At 44.8% G+C, this 17,224-nt stretch overlaps 1 protein-coding gene across 1 annotated transcript in view; it reads left to right on the top strand.

The window, feature by feature from the left end:
• Positions 1-11,108, top strand: part of LOC309544931 (uncharacterized protein) — an 83,213-nt gene extending 72,105 nt beyond the window's left edge. Inside the window, exon 9 of the mRNA XM_082243936.1 lies at positions 10,748-11,108. Within this exon, the coding sequence (XP_082100062.1) occupies positions 10,748-10,981 (234 nt within the window). The 3' untranslated portion in view covers positions 10,982-11,108. The remainder of the gene's footprint in view (positions 1-10,747) is intronic.
• Positions 11,109-17,224: the final 6,116 nt, after the last annotated feature.

Genomic DNA, 17,224 nt, shown 5'->3' with positions numbered 1-17,224 from the left:
AAAATAGGGTTCTGTTCCGTTCCAAAAAACAGAACAGAACTGAAAGGACGCAAATCGGATGTCGGCGGATGAACATCCGCTGACATCCGCAATCCCATTGACACGCAAGCGGATGGTGTGATATACGGACATACGAAACGCGCGCGTGAAAGAGGCCTTAGTTTCATTTCACAGTTCATCAGTTTTTATAATTTTATATAGAAATACCCTGACAACATTAACTTTTTTGTGAGAGCTAGTAAGAGGAATAGTGTTAGGATTATAGGGAGGATTAGTGATAAGGGTACAAGGAAGGTTAATAAGAGGGCTAGTGTTAAGGTTCTGGGGATTTCTACCGTGAAGGTTAGAAGCAAGTAAATTACATGTAGCACTTCCCCCTTGAGGACTGCTGGATATTACACTTTCAGGTCTACCTGGGTTACCGTTAGCAACTGTTGCATGCACAATTTTACTCTCTGGCTCTGTCAAGCAACAGTCTAGGGGATGTAGTTGTTTTTATGGTTTTATTTAAATTAAGAATGGGAGAAGGGAGAGTGGGCTATTCTAACTTGAACTATTCACAATAGATGAGGACTCTTGTCTGAAGATGCAGCCAGGCTGCTGATTCACTTTGCCACTTAGATGAATTTAGGATTACTTGTCAGGACTAGTGTTGAGCGAACACGGACTGTATTATTCGTGTTCGTACCGAATAATTGGATTTTTGTTACCCGAACACGGACCCGAAAACTTTACTGTATGTTCGGGTAAAAATCAGTGTTCGGTCATTTTATTTCCGGGTTTGTATGTATTGGCGCGCTTTTAATGGCGGGCTTTCAACAGCCAATCAACAAGCGTTTAACTGGTGTGCCTTAAGCCATCCCAGCCATGCCTACAAATGTATTAGTAGCTGTGATTGGCAATCTGAAGCATGTGACCAAGTCTTTATAAGGTCAAGACGGAGCGCCGCTGCGTCATTCTGCTGTAGATTAGGGAGAGAGCACACATCATACGTGCTGGCTGCTGATTAGGGACAGACAGACAAAAATCATATTGTGTCCGAAAAGAATTGAGGGACAGGTCGGAGTGCTGCAGGCAGGGCGAGATATTAGGGCATTTTAGGGAGAGGCTGGAGATATTTAGGGTCAGTGTTCTACAATCGCTTTTGCTGTGTGGGGGGGGGGGGGTTTGCAGTGCCGGCAGTGACCGATCTTATCTATCCTTTAAGGGAGAGGCTGGAGATAGGCAGGGAAGGTGTTCTACAATCGATTTTGCTGTGTGGGGGGGGGGGTTTGCAGTGCCGGCAGTGACTGATCTTATCGATCCTTTTAGGGAGAATCTGGAGATAGGCAGGGGTCAGTGGTCCACATCAATTTTGCTGTGTGTGGGGTGGTGTGAACACAATCTTTTTGCCCGCTGAGGAGGAGGGAGAAAAAAGTCTTTTTTATCAGTCAGTTGTGTGCAGCGTTTTTCCTTCAGTGCTGCTGTGCAGACTGTGATAATACACTGCTGTGTTCACATGTGCAATTATTGAGTGATTTCAAAAGTTATACACTTTTTTCTATTCCACTATTCAATATACACCCTTGGGTTAAAAAAAATAAATTGTGGCATAGTCTGTACTAATCTAGTTAAAAATTACAAACTTAAAAGGGGCATTTTCTTTTTTTTTTTCTCCATAGCCTGCAGCAGAGCTGACTGATATAAGACACTGCTGTTCACATGTGCTATTGATAAATCACCAATTTTATATCATATTTTCTATTCCGCTATTCAATCTACACCTTTGGGTAAAAACAATTAAATTGCGGGATAGTCTGTATCAGTACGTGTGAGATACACCTTTCCAATTTTTGAGGCGCATCTCATACTGCCGAGGATTTGAGGGTGCTTCTGTGAGCCTCCTGCCTGTTCCGAACTCCTCCTACTCCTCATCCTGCCTTTGGGGGTACAAAAAATAGTAATTTGGGCCTAGTCTGGGTCTCTACGTGTGAGATACATACACCTTTTGATATCATATTTTCTATTCCGCTATTTAATCTACACCTTTGGGTAAAAACAATTAAATTGCGGGATATCAAAAGGTGTATGTATCTCACACGTACCAACACAGACTATCCCGCATTTTTGGGGCGCATCTCATACCGCCGAGGATTGCAGGGTGCTTCAGTGTGCCTCCTGCCTGTTCCGAACTCCTCCTACTCCTCATCCTTCCTTTGGGGGTACAAAAAATAGTAATCGGGGCCTAGTCTGGTTATTGCAGGGCGCTTCAGTTTGCCTCCTGTTCCGAACTCCTCCTACTCCTCTTCCTCATCCTCCCTTTAGGGTACAAAGAATTTTAACCGGGGCCTAGTCTGTGTTTGTACGTGTGAGATACACCGTTTTTTATCTATTCCGCTATTCCGCTATTCAATATACACCCTTTTGGGGTAAAAAAAATTAAATTGCGGCATAGTTTGCATATTTGACTGTGAGATACACCCGTGCAATACTGTTGTTGTTTTGTTCCGCTATTCAATAAACACCTTTCTAGGGCAAGATCACAAATTATAGAAATATGAGGAGACCGTCAAATAGGGGCCGTGGCCTGGGTCGTGGTGCTGCCGGTAGAGCTCCTGTTGCAAGGAGAGGACGTGGTCGATCTGTGCCAGCTACACGCACAAGTGAAACACCTTCCTCAAGTGTGAGTAGGCGACAGAACCTGCAGCAGTATTTGGTAGGGCATAATGTGCCTCTAGAAGTGATGAGGCCAGAAGAAGTACAGGCGATAGTAGATTGGGTTGCTGACAGTGCCTCCAGTTCCTTCACATTGTCTCCCACCCAGTCTACTGCAGAAAGGTCAGAGTTGGCACCTGCAGCCAATGTCCAACCGTCTTTCACCTCACCCCCTTGCAAATCAGGCAAGCAGTCTGAGCCCCAAGTCATACGGCAGTCTCTTCTTCTTTTTGAGGTCCCTGTCAGCAGGGTTTCCCAGGGCCATCCACCTAGCCGTGCCCCAGAAGTGGAAGAGATTGAGTGCAGCGATGCCCAACCACTTATTTCTCAAGATGAGTACATGGAAGGACCATCGCAGCACGTCTCTGATGATGACGAAACGCAGGTGCCAACTGCTGCGGCATTCAGAATTGTGGAGACCGACAAGGAGGGCAGGGGTGAAGACTGGGTGGAAGATGATGTGGAGGACGATGAGGTCCTCGACCCCACATGGAATGAAGGTCATGCAGGTGACCTGAGTAGTTTGGAGGAAGAGGCGGTGGTCGCACAGAGCCACCAGCACAGCAGAAGAGGGAGCAGGGTGCAGAAGCGGAGCGGCCGTGCCCTAGACACTACGCCTGCTACTGCCCAACGCAGCAAGGGAACCAGTGCACCAAAGCCAGCTCAAAGTAGTTCTCTAGCGTGGAAGTTCTTCAGAAAATGTGCTGATGACAGGACATGAGTGGTTTGCACCCTGTGCAATCAGAGCCTGAAGCGAGGCATAAACCTTCTCAAAGTGCAGTGCAAATAACAGCGCAAAGATCAGTGGAAAAGCTATTTGTCAATATTAAACTTCTAGAATGCAGCTGTTCATAAATTGTGGTATCCCAAAATTCACAAATGCAAAAAATTTTTTATATATCACAGCGCAAACAATAGTGAATCATATACAAAATACATAAGGTACTACTCAAAATAAAAACTCATAAAGTGCACCGTGCAAATATGTGCAAAAAAAGCTGGAGTATAGATACCATGTAAACATATACAATAGTGAATAAAGTGCCAGTCCAGATAAAAAAGTTCTTTAAGATCTCAGTAAATGGTAAGATATATACAGTCCCAAAAATGTATCCCACAAAAGTGCTGGAGTGCCAGGATGAAAGTGCACTAACATGCAGTATTTTGCGGTGCCGTTAGCAAGTGCCGGTCCTCCCCCTTTGGGTGTTCACTTACCAGACAATGATGACCCCTATGCTGTATAGCTATAGAGATCGACAGGGCTTGTGTCCTAGTAAGGAACCGACTATCAACAACTCCTCCAAGCCAAATGTATCTCCACTGATGTAAATGCCCCGATACATGTACTGGAGAAAAGGATGCTCACATAGTGTAAATCCGATAAAAGAATGTTTATTTGTGCAGATAATAAAAAACAAACTCACATTTCGTGGCTATATTTAAGGCGTATATGGTAAAAAAAGTCTCGTCCTTCCTGGTAGCTGGTGCCGCTAGAACGCCCCGTGGTTTCGGCGTGCGTTCCACCGCACCGGAAGTGACGTATCGCCAAGACGTAGACCGGAATTGCGCAATTCCGGTCTACGTCTTGGCGATACGTCACTTCCGGTGCGGTGGAACGCACACCGAAACCACGGGGCGTTCTAGCGGCACCAGCTAGAACCTGCCACCCCGCAAACAGACGATCTGTCAGCAACACCACCACCTGGGTCACCAACCATCTCCACAATGTCCCGTGGAAGACGTTCAGCTTTCCACTCTCACCCACAGGGATGGTGGGATCTGTCCGATGTGTTACGGCATGCACTTAACACATCGGACAGATCCCACCATCCCTGTGGGTGAGAGTGCCTCCATCCATCACTCGCAACACGGAACCGCAGATCCGAGCCGCTTGACCGCTCACCGCTGATGTTGTGGGAGACAGCCGGCTTTCTTCCCTCCCACCGCCAGTGACAGTACTGCATACGGCTTCCTGTGACCAGAGGACACCCTCCAGAGGATGGCTGCAGGATTGCTTTGACACATACAGCTTTTCAGTCTTCATGTCTAGTGAGTGTATATCACCTGCCTTGTTATCTGCAATAAATTGTCTGCACTTAGAGCGCTTCTCCCCTCTTCTCTTATGTCGGTGGCTGTCCCACAGTACGTCGTGCCCAGCCGCCACTACTTTTCCAGGCAAGCCATCCCTTCCCTGCACAACCAAGTGGGGAAAAAAATCAGGTGTGCACTGCGCAACGACATCTGTGCCAAGGTCCACCTAACTACCGATACGTGGACCAGTAAGCACGGTCAGAGGCGTTATATCTCCCTAACGGCACACTGGGTAAATGCAGTGGCGGATGGGCCTGAGGTGGATAGCAATTTGGCGCATGTCCTTCCACCACCGAGGATTGCAGGGCGCTTCAGTTTGCCTCCTGTTCCTAACTCCTTCTACTCCGCTTCCTCATCCTCTACCGCCTCCTCATCCGGTCAGCGTAACACCTTCACCACCAACTTCAGCACGGCCAGGGGTAAACGACAGCAGGCAGTTTTAAAACTTGCCTGTTTGGGGGAAAAAAAACACACACCGCGCAGGAGTTGTGGAGGAGCATGGAACAGCAGACAAATGAGTGGATGCTGCCAGCGAGCCTCAAGCCCGGCCTGGTGGTGTGCGATAATGGGTGAAATCTCATAGCAGCTCTGGGCCTAGCCGGTTTGACGCACATCCCTTGCCTGGTGCATGTGCTCAATTTGGTGGTGCAGAGGTTCCTTAAAAATTACCCCGATATGTCAGAGCTGCTGCAGAAAGTACGGGCCGTCTGTGCGTACTTTCGGCGTTCTCACCCTGCTGCTGCTCCCCTTGTCAGAGCTGCAGCATAACTTCGGCCTTCCCGCTCACCGCCTCATATGTGACGTGCCCACAAGGTGGAACTCCACCTTGCACATGCTGGAAAGACTGTGCGAGCAGCAGCAGGCCATAGTGGAGTTTCAGCTGCAGCGTGAGTCGCTCTGCGCAACAGCACCACTTCACCACCAGTAACTGGACCTCCATGCGAGACCTGTGTGCCTTGTTGCGCTGTTTTGAGTACTCCACCAACATGGCCAGTGCCGATGACGCCGTTGTCAGCTTAACTATCCCACTTCTATGCCTCCTTCAAAAAACAATTCGGGCGATGATGAAGAGGATGTGGCACAGGATGAGGAGGAGGAGGATGAAGAGGTAACATTTCCAAGGCTTTCAGGGCAGTCATTCGCAAGGGGCTCCGAGGGTGGGTTCCTGCACACACAAACGCCAGGGACACAATTGTCCAGCAGGGGCACAGTTCTGGAGGATGAGGAGGATGAGGAGGAGGAGATGGAGGAGGAGATGGAACCATGTTCACAGCAGGGTGGCACCCAGGCCAGCTCATGGCCATCACTGGTGTGTGGCTGGGGGGAAACAGAGGACACAGACGATACACCTCCCACAGAGGACAGCCTTTCGTTGCCTCTGGGCAGCCTGGCACACATGAGCGATTACATGCTGCAGTGTCTCCACAACGACCGCTTAGTTGCCCACATTCTAACTTGTGCTGATTACTGGGTGGCCACGCTGCTGGATCCCCGTTACAAGGACAACGTACCGTCCTTAATTCACTCACTGGAGCGCGATCGCAAGATGCGCGAGTACAAGCGCACGCTGGTAGACGCGATGCTGCTGGCATTCCCACCTGACAGCGGGGCCACAGTGGAAGCACAAGGCCAAGGCAGAGGAGGAGGAGGAGGAAGAGGTCGCCAACGCAACCAGGGCACCGCCAGCACCTCAGAAGGCAGGGTTAGCATGGCCGAAATGTGGAAAAGCTTTGTCAGCACGCCACAACAAACAGCAACACCAGCAGCTCATATGGAACGTCTTAGCAGGAGGCAGCATTTCACCAACATGGTGGAGCAGTATGTGTGCACACGCCTACATGTAGTGAATGACGGGTCTGCCCCCTTCAACTTCTGGGTCTCCAAATTGGGCACATGGCCTGAGCTTGCCCTTTACGCCTTGGAGGTGCTGGCGTGCCCTGCAGCCAGTGTATTATCTGAACGTGTATTTAGCACGGCTGGGGGCGTTATCACAGACAAGCGCAGCCGCCTGTCCAGAGACAATTTGGACAAGCTCACGTTCATTAAAATGAACCAGGCATGGATCCCACGGGACTTTTCCGTACCTTGTGCAGAATAGAGATGGATACCGACCTTACCCAGCCATTGTTCTATTTTTGCTCTTTCTCACTCTTTTGGGGTGTACCCTCATTTAAAATGACTGAAAAAAAGCAGTGTTGGCTACCTCGTCCTCCTCCACCGCTGCTTCCACCTACACTGCCCATAGGTGTGCGCAGTCTATTGCATTAGGGTGTGCACCCCAAAGTTTAAATACACATGCATGTGTTTGCCTACATGTACATGGCCCCGATACATTACTGTCCCTGCTGGCAAAGTGAAATTTTTGTGAAAAAAAAAGTGAAAATAGATAGGGGCAGACCAGTGGATGTGGTGTACTTGGATTTCGCTAAGGCGTTTGATACAGTTTCCCACAAGCGCTTAATTTATAAAATAAGGTCTGCAGGTATCGACAGCAGGGTTTGCTCTTGGATACGGAACTGGCTAAAAGGCCGTGTCCAAAGGGTGGTAATAAACAGCGCATACTCAGACTGGGCTGAGGTAGTAAGCGGGGTGCCCCAGGGCTCAGTCCTGGGACCAACCTTGTTCAATTTATTCATAAACAGCATTGAGGACGGGATCAGTAGTTCGTTATCAATTTTTGCAGATGACACAAAATTGGCCAGGGCAATAACTGCACAGCATGAAGCAGATATCCTACAGAATGACCTGGACAAAATTACGGAGTGGGCAACGACATGGCAAATGAGGTTTAATGTGGAGAAGTGTAAGGTTTTGCACTTGGGGACCAAAAACATAAAAACACAATACATGTTAGGAGGGGAACCCTTGGGGGACTCAAAAATGGAGAAAGATCTGGGAGTTTTGGTTGATGATAGATTAGGCAACAGCATGCAATGCCAAGCGGCAGCTTCCAAAGCCAACAGAATATTAGCATGCATAAAGAAAGGGATGTATTCCAGAGATAAGACTATAATCCTTCCACTTTATAAAACTCTGGTCCGACCGCATCTGGAGTATTCTGTCCAGTTCTGGTCGCCAGTCCTCAGGAGGGATGTGTTGGAGCTGGAGAGAGTCCAGAGAAGGGCAACTAAACTAATTAGGGGATTGGAGGACCTTACCTATGAAGAGCGGCTGCAATCGCTCGATTTATTTTCCCTGGAGAAGAGACGTCTGAGAGGGGACATGATAGCAATTTATAAACATCTTAATGGGGATCTCAGCTTAGAAAAAAAGCTGTTCATTCGAAGGAATTGCATGAGGACTCGAGGACATACAATGCGATTAGAGGAGAAGCGTTTTAACCTCAGGCAACGTGGGGGGTTCTTTACTGTTAGGGCTACAAGATTGTGGAATTGTCTACCACAAGAGGTGGTTTCTGCGGGTAGTATGGTGACTTTCAAAAGACTCTTAGACTTACATCTCAAGGATCAGGAGATAAAGGGCTATGTTAGATGATTACAGTCACACACACCTACACAGGTTGAACTGGATGGACTATTGTCTTTATTCAACCTCACCTACTATGTAACTATGTAACTATGTAACTATGAAATAGAAGTGTGTGGCACTTCTCTTATGGCAGAGCAGGTCCGAGTGAGATCTTTCCCTTCTCCTCACTGGCAAACAGAGCGATAATGCTAATGTGCCCTAGGTGATTAGGGTGTGCCCAGGCACACCCGGCACACCCTGTGCGCACGCCTATGACACCGCCACATCCACCACCACCTCAACCTCCATCCTACTCCATATGGGCCTCGTCCTTCACAGATGAAGAACATTGTTTTATTTTTCTGTTTTTTTTTGTTGTTTTAAGTTATTTCCCTATCCACATTTGTTTACAGAGCACTCCGCATGCTCTTAACTACGTTTTGCTGCCATTTGCAGCACTCTAACCCTTTCCATTGGTGTTTTAGAGCCATTTTAGTGCCTGAAAGTTCGGGTCCCCATTGACTTCAATGGGGTTCGGTGTCTGGGTAAAGTTCGGAAAAAGTCCGGGACACGGACCCAGACTTTTTTTTCAAGTTCGGCCGAACCCGCCGAACACGGACATCCAGGTGTCCGCTCAACTCTAGTCAGGACGAATTATCTTCAAGATACACTCCTAGTACCCCCTTTCACTCCACCTTCTGACACCCGTCCTCCGACTATCCTACACCGGGGTGGCCCCCCTCAGGTCAGGCCCCTAGACATAATCCCCTGTAGTCACTATACTGTTTTTCGAGGGTCCCTAGTGTTTCAACTCCTCCAGTCAGCTCTCATGGACCTCTGGGTTCAGCATCTTCCTTCCTGGTCCCTAGGCCTACTGACTGTGACCAGGTGCCACTGCTACAGAGGAATGAACCGAGACAACCAGTCTGTGTCAATCACTGAGGCTGTATCAAAGCCTGTGTACCCATTGGTCAGGTTTACTCCACTGTCCAATATTGTCCCTTTTGGACCAGTGTGAAACACTCCCCTAGCCCAGGTGAATCACACACTGAGCACCATGAGCAGACCTAACTCACAGATCCTGCTCTCTGGTAGGCAGAAAGCAATATAGAATTTGCCTTCTGCTCCTCTGATAGGCAGACAGAGCCAAAACTATACTCACTCTCTAGCACCTACATAGAAGGGTGCTACATACACATCTGGAAGTGTGGATTAGTTGCAGTATCTGGAGAGCAAAGGAGTAGCAGCTTTTTTTAATACAAGCCACTGGAAAGGTAAGCATATAAACGCTTCTTTTACAGGTGCCCTCTTGGCTTAAAAGTGACCCTCTTATGATAGAGCCACTGACAGGAAGAACATCAATTTATGTGCTGGGAGTTCTACACTAAAAACCACCACCAGTGGTAATCTGGGGCTTAAGCATATTGAACTGGTTCATAAAAAACGTTAAAATAACTGTCCATCTTTTGTGATCAATTCCCTCTTTGCTTCTCAGTGTTTTTTTTTTTTTTTTGGTTTAAAGACCTCTCTGAAAAAAAGTAATAATTAGCCATCAAAAGTGTTTAGAATAAAGAATAACTAGCACTGAAGAAAACTTCAGTCTGTTTATCGTTTAAATCTTTACCATAGCTCCCAAGTGTTCCTAATTGGAAGAACTGCCCCACTTTGAGACCAAATCCCTCTGTCCCTTGTGCAGCCACAGTTGTCCCTCTTTTTAGTCTGAAGTGTATATCTCTGGACAAAAAGTGTTATTTTACTACCAAAAGTGGTATGCTGCACTAAATATTTTATTCAACCTCTATATTACTGCATTTATTATTTTGAAAAGTCGTTATAAAGGAAAAATAGAAATAAAAAATGTATGTTTGTAATTTAGACAATCGTTTTATGTGTATTAGATCTTGGAGCACTGTGTACCCTGGGCAGTGACAGAGATCAGTCCTTTGCCTACATACATTGTGTTAAAAGGTGTTCCTGCTCATCATTTTGTACACTGAGTAGGTATGCTTAACACGGCATGTGGAAAGAATTTGTTTTAACTACCATAAATACTTTGAACTAAAAGGTGTCCCTCTTTCACATTTCAGAAAGTTAGTTTGCATGATTTTTGTAGTTTTCTAGACAATACATTCTTTCAGCAGTATTGTTACACACATTACACACAATGTGGTTTCCTTATGTACTCCTAGTGTAGTAGTCCAGTAGTGTAATGTCTTGGTCTGGTCTATGTACACATGACTCACCAGCCTTTTCCTTGTTCTGTGGTTGAGACTTCAGCACGCATTTGCAAGTCTTACATCTAATGGAGGAAGAGGGATGTACTGAAGACATATCTCACAACCGGATCAGACTGCTTTTTTAAACAACAGAAAGTCAAAACTGAAATGATTGCAATTTGCAAATTAAGCCTTCCCTATGTACATCCACTGAACCTGTTAAGTGGACATGTCAACCAAAGAAACAAAATATAATTCCTCTGTTTTTTCTATTTTAGGTTTCTGAGCATAAAGTTAATACCAATGAACTCCAGGATGCTCAAACACTGTCAGATGCCCCTTTCATACCAGAGAACAGAGAAGACCTAGAGGAGAGTCATATGTACTCTGAAATTGATCCAACTCCAACAGTTCTACTGCAGTCATCACTTATTTCATTATACACAACTGTAAAGAAAGTTGACATGATACCACCGGTTTACAAGACAGACTTGTCCCATCATTGTGGCTGATTTATTAAAACTGCAGGAAAGGAAAAAAAAAATTTCTTCATCCAACTTTTGAATGTACTAGAAAGATAAGCATTACAGAGCAGTCATGATAAAAAGTTATAGTATTCTTTTCAACTGTGATATGAACTGTTCTGGACATTTTATAGATAGGCAACTCCTATCCTCATATTGATTAGTGGTTCCAAATTAATAATAACTACTGCAGTAGGGAACAGATAAAAAAAGATACACCCGCATCTCAAAAATAACTGTTCTTCTTTATTTGATGCAATTAAAGGTTTTTATATACATGATTAAATAGGTATATCAATAATACTAGAATTGTATTTTTATGGTAACAAGGGGTGTAACATAGGCAGGCTCATTCTAATCAGGACTCGAACATGTAATGAAAACATTATTAGTGCCGTGTGCACAATGAGTGCAGTGTGCAATACATACAAAATAAAATACAATAATAAACAGGAAGTACACATTTCCTTTACAATCTCCCCTCTTTTGATCATTATTTTGATCACTAACCATACCTGCTATCACCTTTAACCGCTTGCCAACCGCCGCAAGTACATATACTGCGGCGGTCAGCCCCGGCCAGGCAAAGTGACTTACCGGTACGTCACTAGCCTGTGAGCCAATAGGGGGCGAGCGCGCGCTGCCGGAGGCTAGCAGGAGGTTAACCACTTGCCTACAGTGCACTTTCACCCCCTTCCTGCCCAGACTGATTTTCAGCTTTCAGCGCTCTCACACTTTGAATGACAATTACTCAGTCATGGAACACTGTACCCATAAAAAATGTGTGTCCTTTTTATCACACAAATATAGCTTTCTTTTGATGGTATTTAATCACTACTGGGTTTTTTTATTTTTTGTGCTATAAATAAAAAAAGACTGAAAATATTGTGAAAAAACGCATTTTTCTTTGTTTCTGTCATAAAATTTAGCAAATTTTGGCCAAAATTTATACTGCTACTTATCTTTGGTAAAAATAACCCAAATAAGTATATATTATTTGGTCTTTGTGAAAGTTATAGAGTCCACAAGTTATGGTGCTAATCATTGAAAATTGATCACACTTGACCACACCTAATGTACTGAAGGCCTATCTCATTTCTTGAGACACTAAAAAGTCAGGAAAGTACAAATACCCCCCAAATGACCCCTTTTTGGAAAGTAGACATTCCAAGGTATTTAATAAGGGGCATGGTGAGTTTTTTGAAGTTGTAACTTTTTCCCACAACTCTTTGCAAAATGAAGATTTCTTTTTTTTTTTTTTTTTTTTACAAATTGACGTATTAACAGGTTATTTCTCTCACACAGCATATGTATACTTACAACTACACCCCAAAACACATTCTACTACTCCTCCTGAGTATGGCGATACCACATGTGTGAGACTTTTTCACAGCCTGGCCACATACAGAGGCCTAACATCCAAGTAGCACCGTCCGACATTCTAGGAGCACAAATTACACATATAATTTCCTGATAACCTATCGCACTTTTGAAGGCCCTGGAGCACCAGGACAATGGAAACCCCCATAAAATGACCCCATTTTGGAAAGCAAACAGCCCAACGTATAATTTTTGAGGCATAATGAGTCTTTTGAATATGTCATTTTTTTCCACAAGTTTTTGGAAAATGTGGAAAGAAAATGAAAACACATTTTTTTACGCAAAGCTGTCCATTTATGCAATATTTCTAACACATAGCATGTACATAGCAAAAATTGCACCCCAAAATACATTCTGCTATTCCTCCTGAGTATGGCGATACCACATGTGTAACACTTTTTCACAGCCTGGCCACATACATAGGCCTAACATCCAAGTAGCACTTTTCACAAAGTTGTCCATTTATCCACTTTAAGACTGGGCCTATTTTTGACACTTGGTGTTTACAAGCTAAAATAATTTTTTTTGCTAGAAAACTACTTAGAACCCCCAAACATTATATATTTTTTTTAGCAGAGACCCTAGAGAATAAAATGGAGATCATTGCAATATTTTTTATCCCATCATATTTGCGCAGCAGTCTTCCAAATGCAATTTTTTTGAAAAAAAAACACTTTTTTTAACTAAAAAATTAGAAAACAGTAAATTTAGCCCAATTTTTTTCCATAATGTGAAAGATAATGTTACGCCGAGTAATTAGATACCCAACATGTCATGCTTAAAAATTGCGCATGCTCACAGAATGGCGCCAAACATTGGTACTTAAAAATCCCCATAGGCAACATTTTAAAAATTTCTGCAGGTTACCAGCTTAGAGTTACAGAGGAGGTCTAGGGCTAAAATTATTGCTCTCGCTCTAACGATCGCGGAGATACCTCACATGTATGGTTTGAACACCGTTTACATATGTGGGCGGGACTTGCGTATGCGTTTGCTTCTGCGCGCGAGCTAACGGGGACAGGGCGCTTTCATTTTTTTCTTTTTTTTTTCCTATTTATTTTATTTATTATTTTTTTATTTTTACACAGTTTAGAAAAAAAATGTTTTGATCATTTTTATTCCTATTACAAGGAATGTAAACATCCCTTGTAATAGAAATAGGCATGACAGGTCCTCTTTATTGTGAGATCTGGGGTCAAAAAGACCTCACACCTCACAACTACACTAAAAAAGAAAAAAAAAAACAATTGTTGAAAAAGTAAAAAAAAAAAAAAGCGGCCCTTTAAACCGGTTGCTAGGCAACGTCTTTTGACGTAGCTCCGGTCCTCCAAGACCATAGAGTCGAGTGAGGGCCATCTTGCCCTCACTCGACTTCCTGTCTCTGAGGATACGGGACCGGATAGTTTTTCCCGCTACGGCGGGTCCGGTAAGCTGGGAAAACGTCTGGGACGCGGCAGGAGGGGGGGCACCTCTTCCCCTGCACCGTAAGGGTAATTCCGCTGCGAATTTGCCACTGGGACCACCCTTATCTGAAAGCCGACCGCCCGCCGTTTCGAAAAAAAATAGGGGTTATGGCAGCTATCTGCTGCCATAACCCCAGTATTTAGCTTTTAATGGCCGACGCATATAGTCATTAGGCAGTCGGTAAGTGATTGCATGTATATGGCAAACAGGTGACGATGACTGATGGGGTGACAGGTGACGATGACTGATGGGGTGACAGGTGACGATGACTGATGGGGTGACAAGTGACGATGATTGATGAGGTGACAGGTGATGATGATTGATGAGGTGACAAGTGACGATGATTGATGGGGTGACAGATGACAATCACTGACGGGGTGACAAGTGACGATGATTGATGGGGTGACAAGTGACGATCACTGATGGGGTGACAAGTGACGATGATTGATAGGGTGACAGATGACAATGACTGATGGGGTGACAGGTGATGGTGATTGATGGGGTGACAGGTGACGGGCGATGGTCACTGATGGGTGACAGGTGACGGGCGATGGTGCACGGCGGTACTGATGGCAGTCTCTGGTGACCGGTGAACTTTAGGCTACGTCCACATGTGAGCGTAGCGATCGCGGGCAGAATCACTGCGATTCTGCCCGCGATCCAGAAATCATTGCAAATCGCGGGACGCCTGTGCTTTACCCGTGATTTGCAATAGCACCCCAAATGCTGTGCGATGTTGCTGCGATTTCCGCCTGCCGAATCGAGGTAACATCACGCAAACAACGCATGACGCCCCAAAGAAGCTCTTGTACCTTTTTTGGGCATCATGCGTTGTTTGCACGATGTTACCGCGATTTGGGGTGCTATTGCAAATCACAGGCAACGCACAGGCGTCACGCAATTTGCAATGATTTCCGGATCGCGGGCAGAATCGCTGTGATTCTGCCCGCGATCCCTACGCTCACATGTGAACGTAGCCTTATGGGTGTCAATTTCTGGGCACTGATGAGGTGACTGTTGGGTGACAGGTGCAATTGGGGGGGGGCTAAGGACTGTGTGGGGACATTTATTTTTGTGATTTTACATTTGACAGGTACACAGAGCAGTAACTCACTATTTCTAGCTCTGCTCTCCTCACACTGGAAACAGTGAGTTAGTGCTCTTTGTTTACATTTTGTGATCGGCTGTGAATGGATTCACAGCCGATCACTTAGTAAACAGTCACTGTCAGTGACTGTTTACTACTGCCGGTGACAGCTGTGTTCCTACGGAACACAGCGCCACCGACATGACCGAGCTGCGCGCTCCCGATCGCGCATGCGCGGTCATCTTCCGGGCTCCTGTATTGTGATCGGCTGTGTCATTGGAACACAGCCGATCACGTGGGAAACAGCCATCCCCATTGGCTGTTTCCCCCCTTACGGTGACGGGGGGTGTCCTGCCCTGCTTTTCTGGGATCACGTCATATGACGTCTTCCCAGAACAATGGCCGCACCGTCCCGCCGTCAATTGACGGCGGGCGGGCGGCAAGTGGTTAATGTAAACAAAGCCGCCTGTCATTCTTCCCTGTGTAACAGCAGAGATCATACGGTCCTGCTATGTAGGACCGTAGATCTCTGCTGTTACATGTAAAGCCACATCCCTGCACAGTTAGAAACACGCCCCTAGGGACACACTTAATCCCTCCTTCTCCAATAAAGTTAACCCCTTCCCTGCCAGTGTCATTTTTACAGTAACAGCGCATATGTATAGCACTGATTACTGTAGTAATGTCACTGGTACCCCCAAAAGTGTCAAAAATGTCAGTCAAGGGTCCGATCTGTCCGCCGCAATGTCGCAGTCCCGCAAAAAAAATTGTAGATCGCCGCCATTACTCGTTAACAAAAGAAAACAACAAAAATGACAAAAATCTTTCCATTAGTTAGTAACGCAATAACTTTTGCGCAAACCAATCAAAATACACTTATTGTGATTTTTTTTTTTTACCAAACATATGTAGCAGAAAACAAATTGGCCTAAAATGTTAGAAAATTTAGATTTTTACTTTTTTTTTGGGGGGGGAATTTCATATAAAAAAATTTGAAAAATATTGTTATTTTTGCAAAATTTTCGCTCTTCTTTAGTTTATAGCGCATGATCAAAAAATCACACAGGTGATCAAATACCACCAAAAGAAAGCTCTGTTTGTGGGAAAAAAAGGACATCAAATTCGTTTAGGTACAGCGTCGCACGACCGCGCAATTGTCCGTTAAAATCACGCAGTGCCAAATCGCAAAATAGGGCCTGGTCAGGAAGGGGGTAAAATCTTCCGGGGCTTAAGTGGTTAACCTGGAACCTCTGCACACTTAGATGGAGGCAGTCCCAGCCAAAGAGGCAAACTCAGTTGTGGAGAATGTAAGGAAATGTGTGGAGACACAATACAGCATCTATTTCATGTACATGTACAGTTACATGTATATACATGATTAAGTAGGTATATCAATAATACTAGACTTGTATTTTTATGGTAACAAGGGGCGTAACATAGGCAGGCCAATTTTAATCAGGACTCAAAAGAATGCAAACATGTAATGAAAACATTATTAGTGCCGTGTGCACAATGAGTGCAGTGTGCAATACATACAAAATAAAATACAATAATAAATAGGATGTACACATTTCTTTACAATCTCCCCTGTTTTGATCATTATTTTGATCACTAACCATACCTGCTATCACCTTTAACCTGGAACCTCTGCACACTTATAAGATGGAGGTAGTCCCAGCCAAAGAGGCAAACTCAGTTGTGGAGAATGTAAGGAAATGTGTGGAGACACAATACAGCATCTATTTCATGTACAGATTACAAAACTTGAAGGAAAAGTCACCTGGATCCAGACCAGACACTGCAAAAATACAGATGATTTTGTAGGTATCCCATTAAAAGTACAACTGTAATATTAATGTGATACCTACTTAATCATGTGTATAAAAGCCTTCAATTGCATCAAATAAAACAGAACAGTTATTTTGGAAAAATACAAAGTGTATCTTTTTGTGTCTGTTCCCTTCTATAGTAGTAGTTATTAATTTGGAACCACTAATCAATATGAGGATATAAGTTGCCTACCTATAAAATGTCCAGAACAAGTGTTACTAAACCCACAACAGTAAAATCAGTCTGTATATGCAGTGAAGCATGCTTGTTATATTCACTGTGGAGCCTACAAGTTTTAGCCTCTGCACTGTGTAAATAGGCTTTTTGATCTTGTCTTCTCTGATCACCCCCTTCTTTTAGTGTCCCCAATCCATCTGCTGATAGAACAGAGCCTTGGAAGCACTCTGCACATGCTCAGTTTGGTGTGTACTTCTAGAGAGTTTTTTTGGGAGGGTGCATGTGATCAGCAA

Source organism: Pelophylax lessonae, assembly GCF_965119305.1.
Source record: "Pelophylax lessonae genome assembly, chromosome: 1".
Taxonomy (NCBI): domain Eukaryota; kingdom Metazoa; phylum Chordata; class Amphibia; order Anura; family Ranidae; genus Pelophylax; species Pelophylax lessonae.
This window is presented reverse-complemented; position numbering and strand designations above follow the sequence as displayed.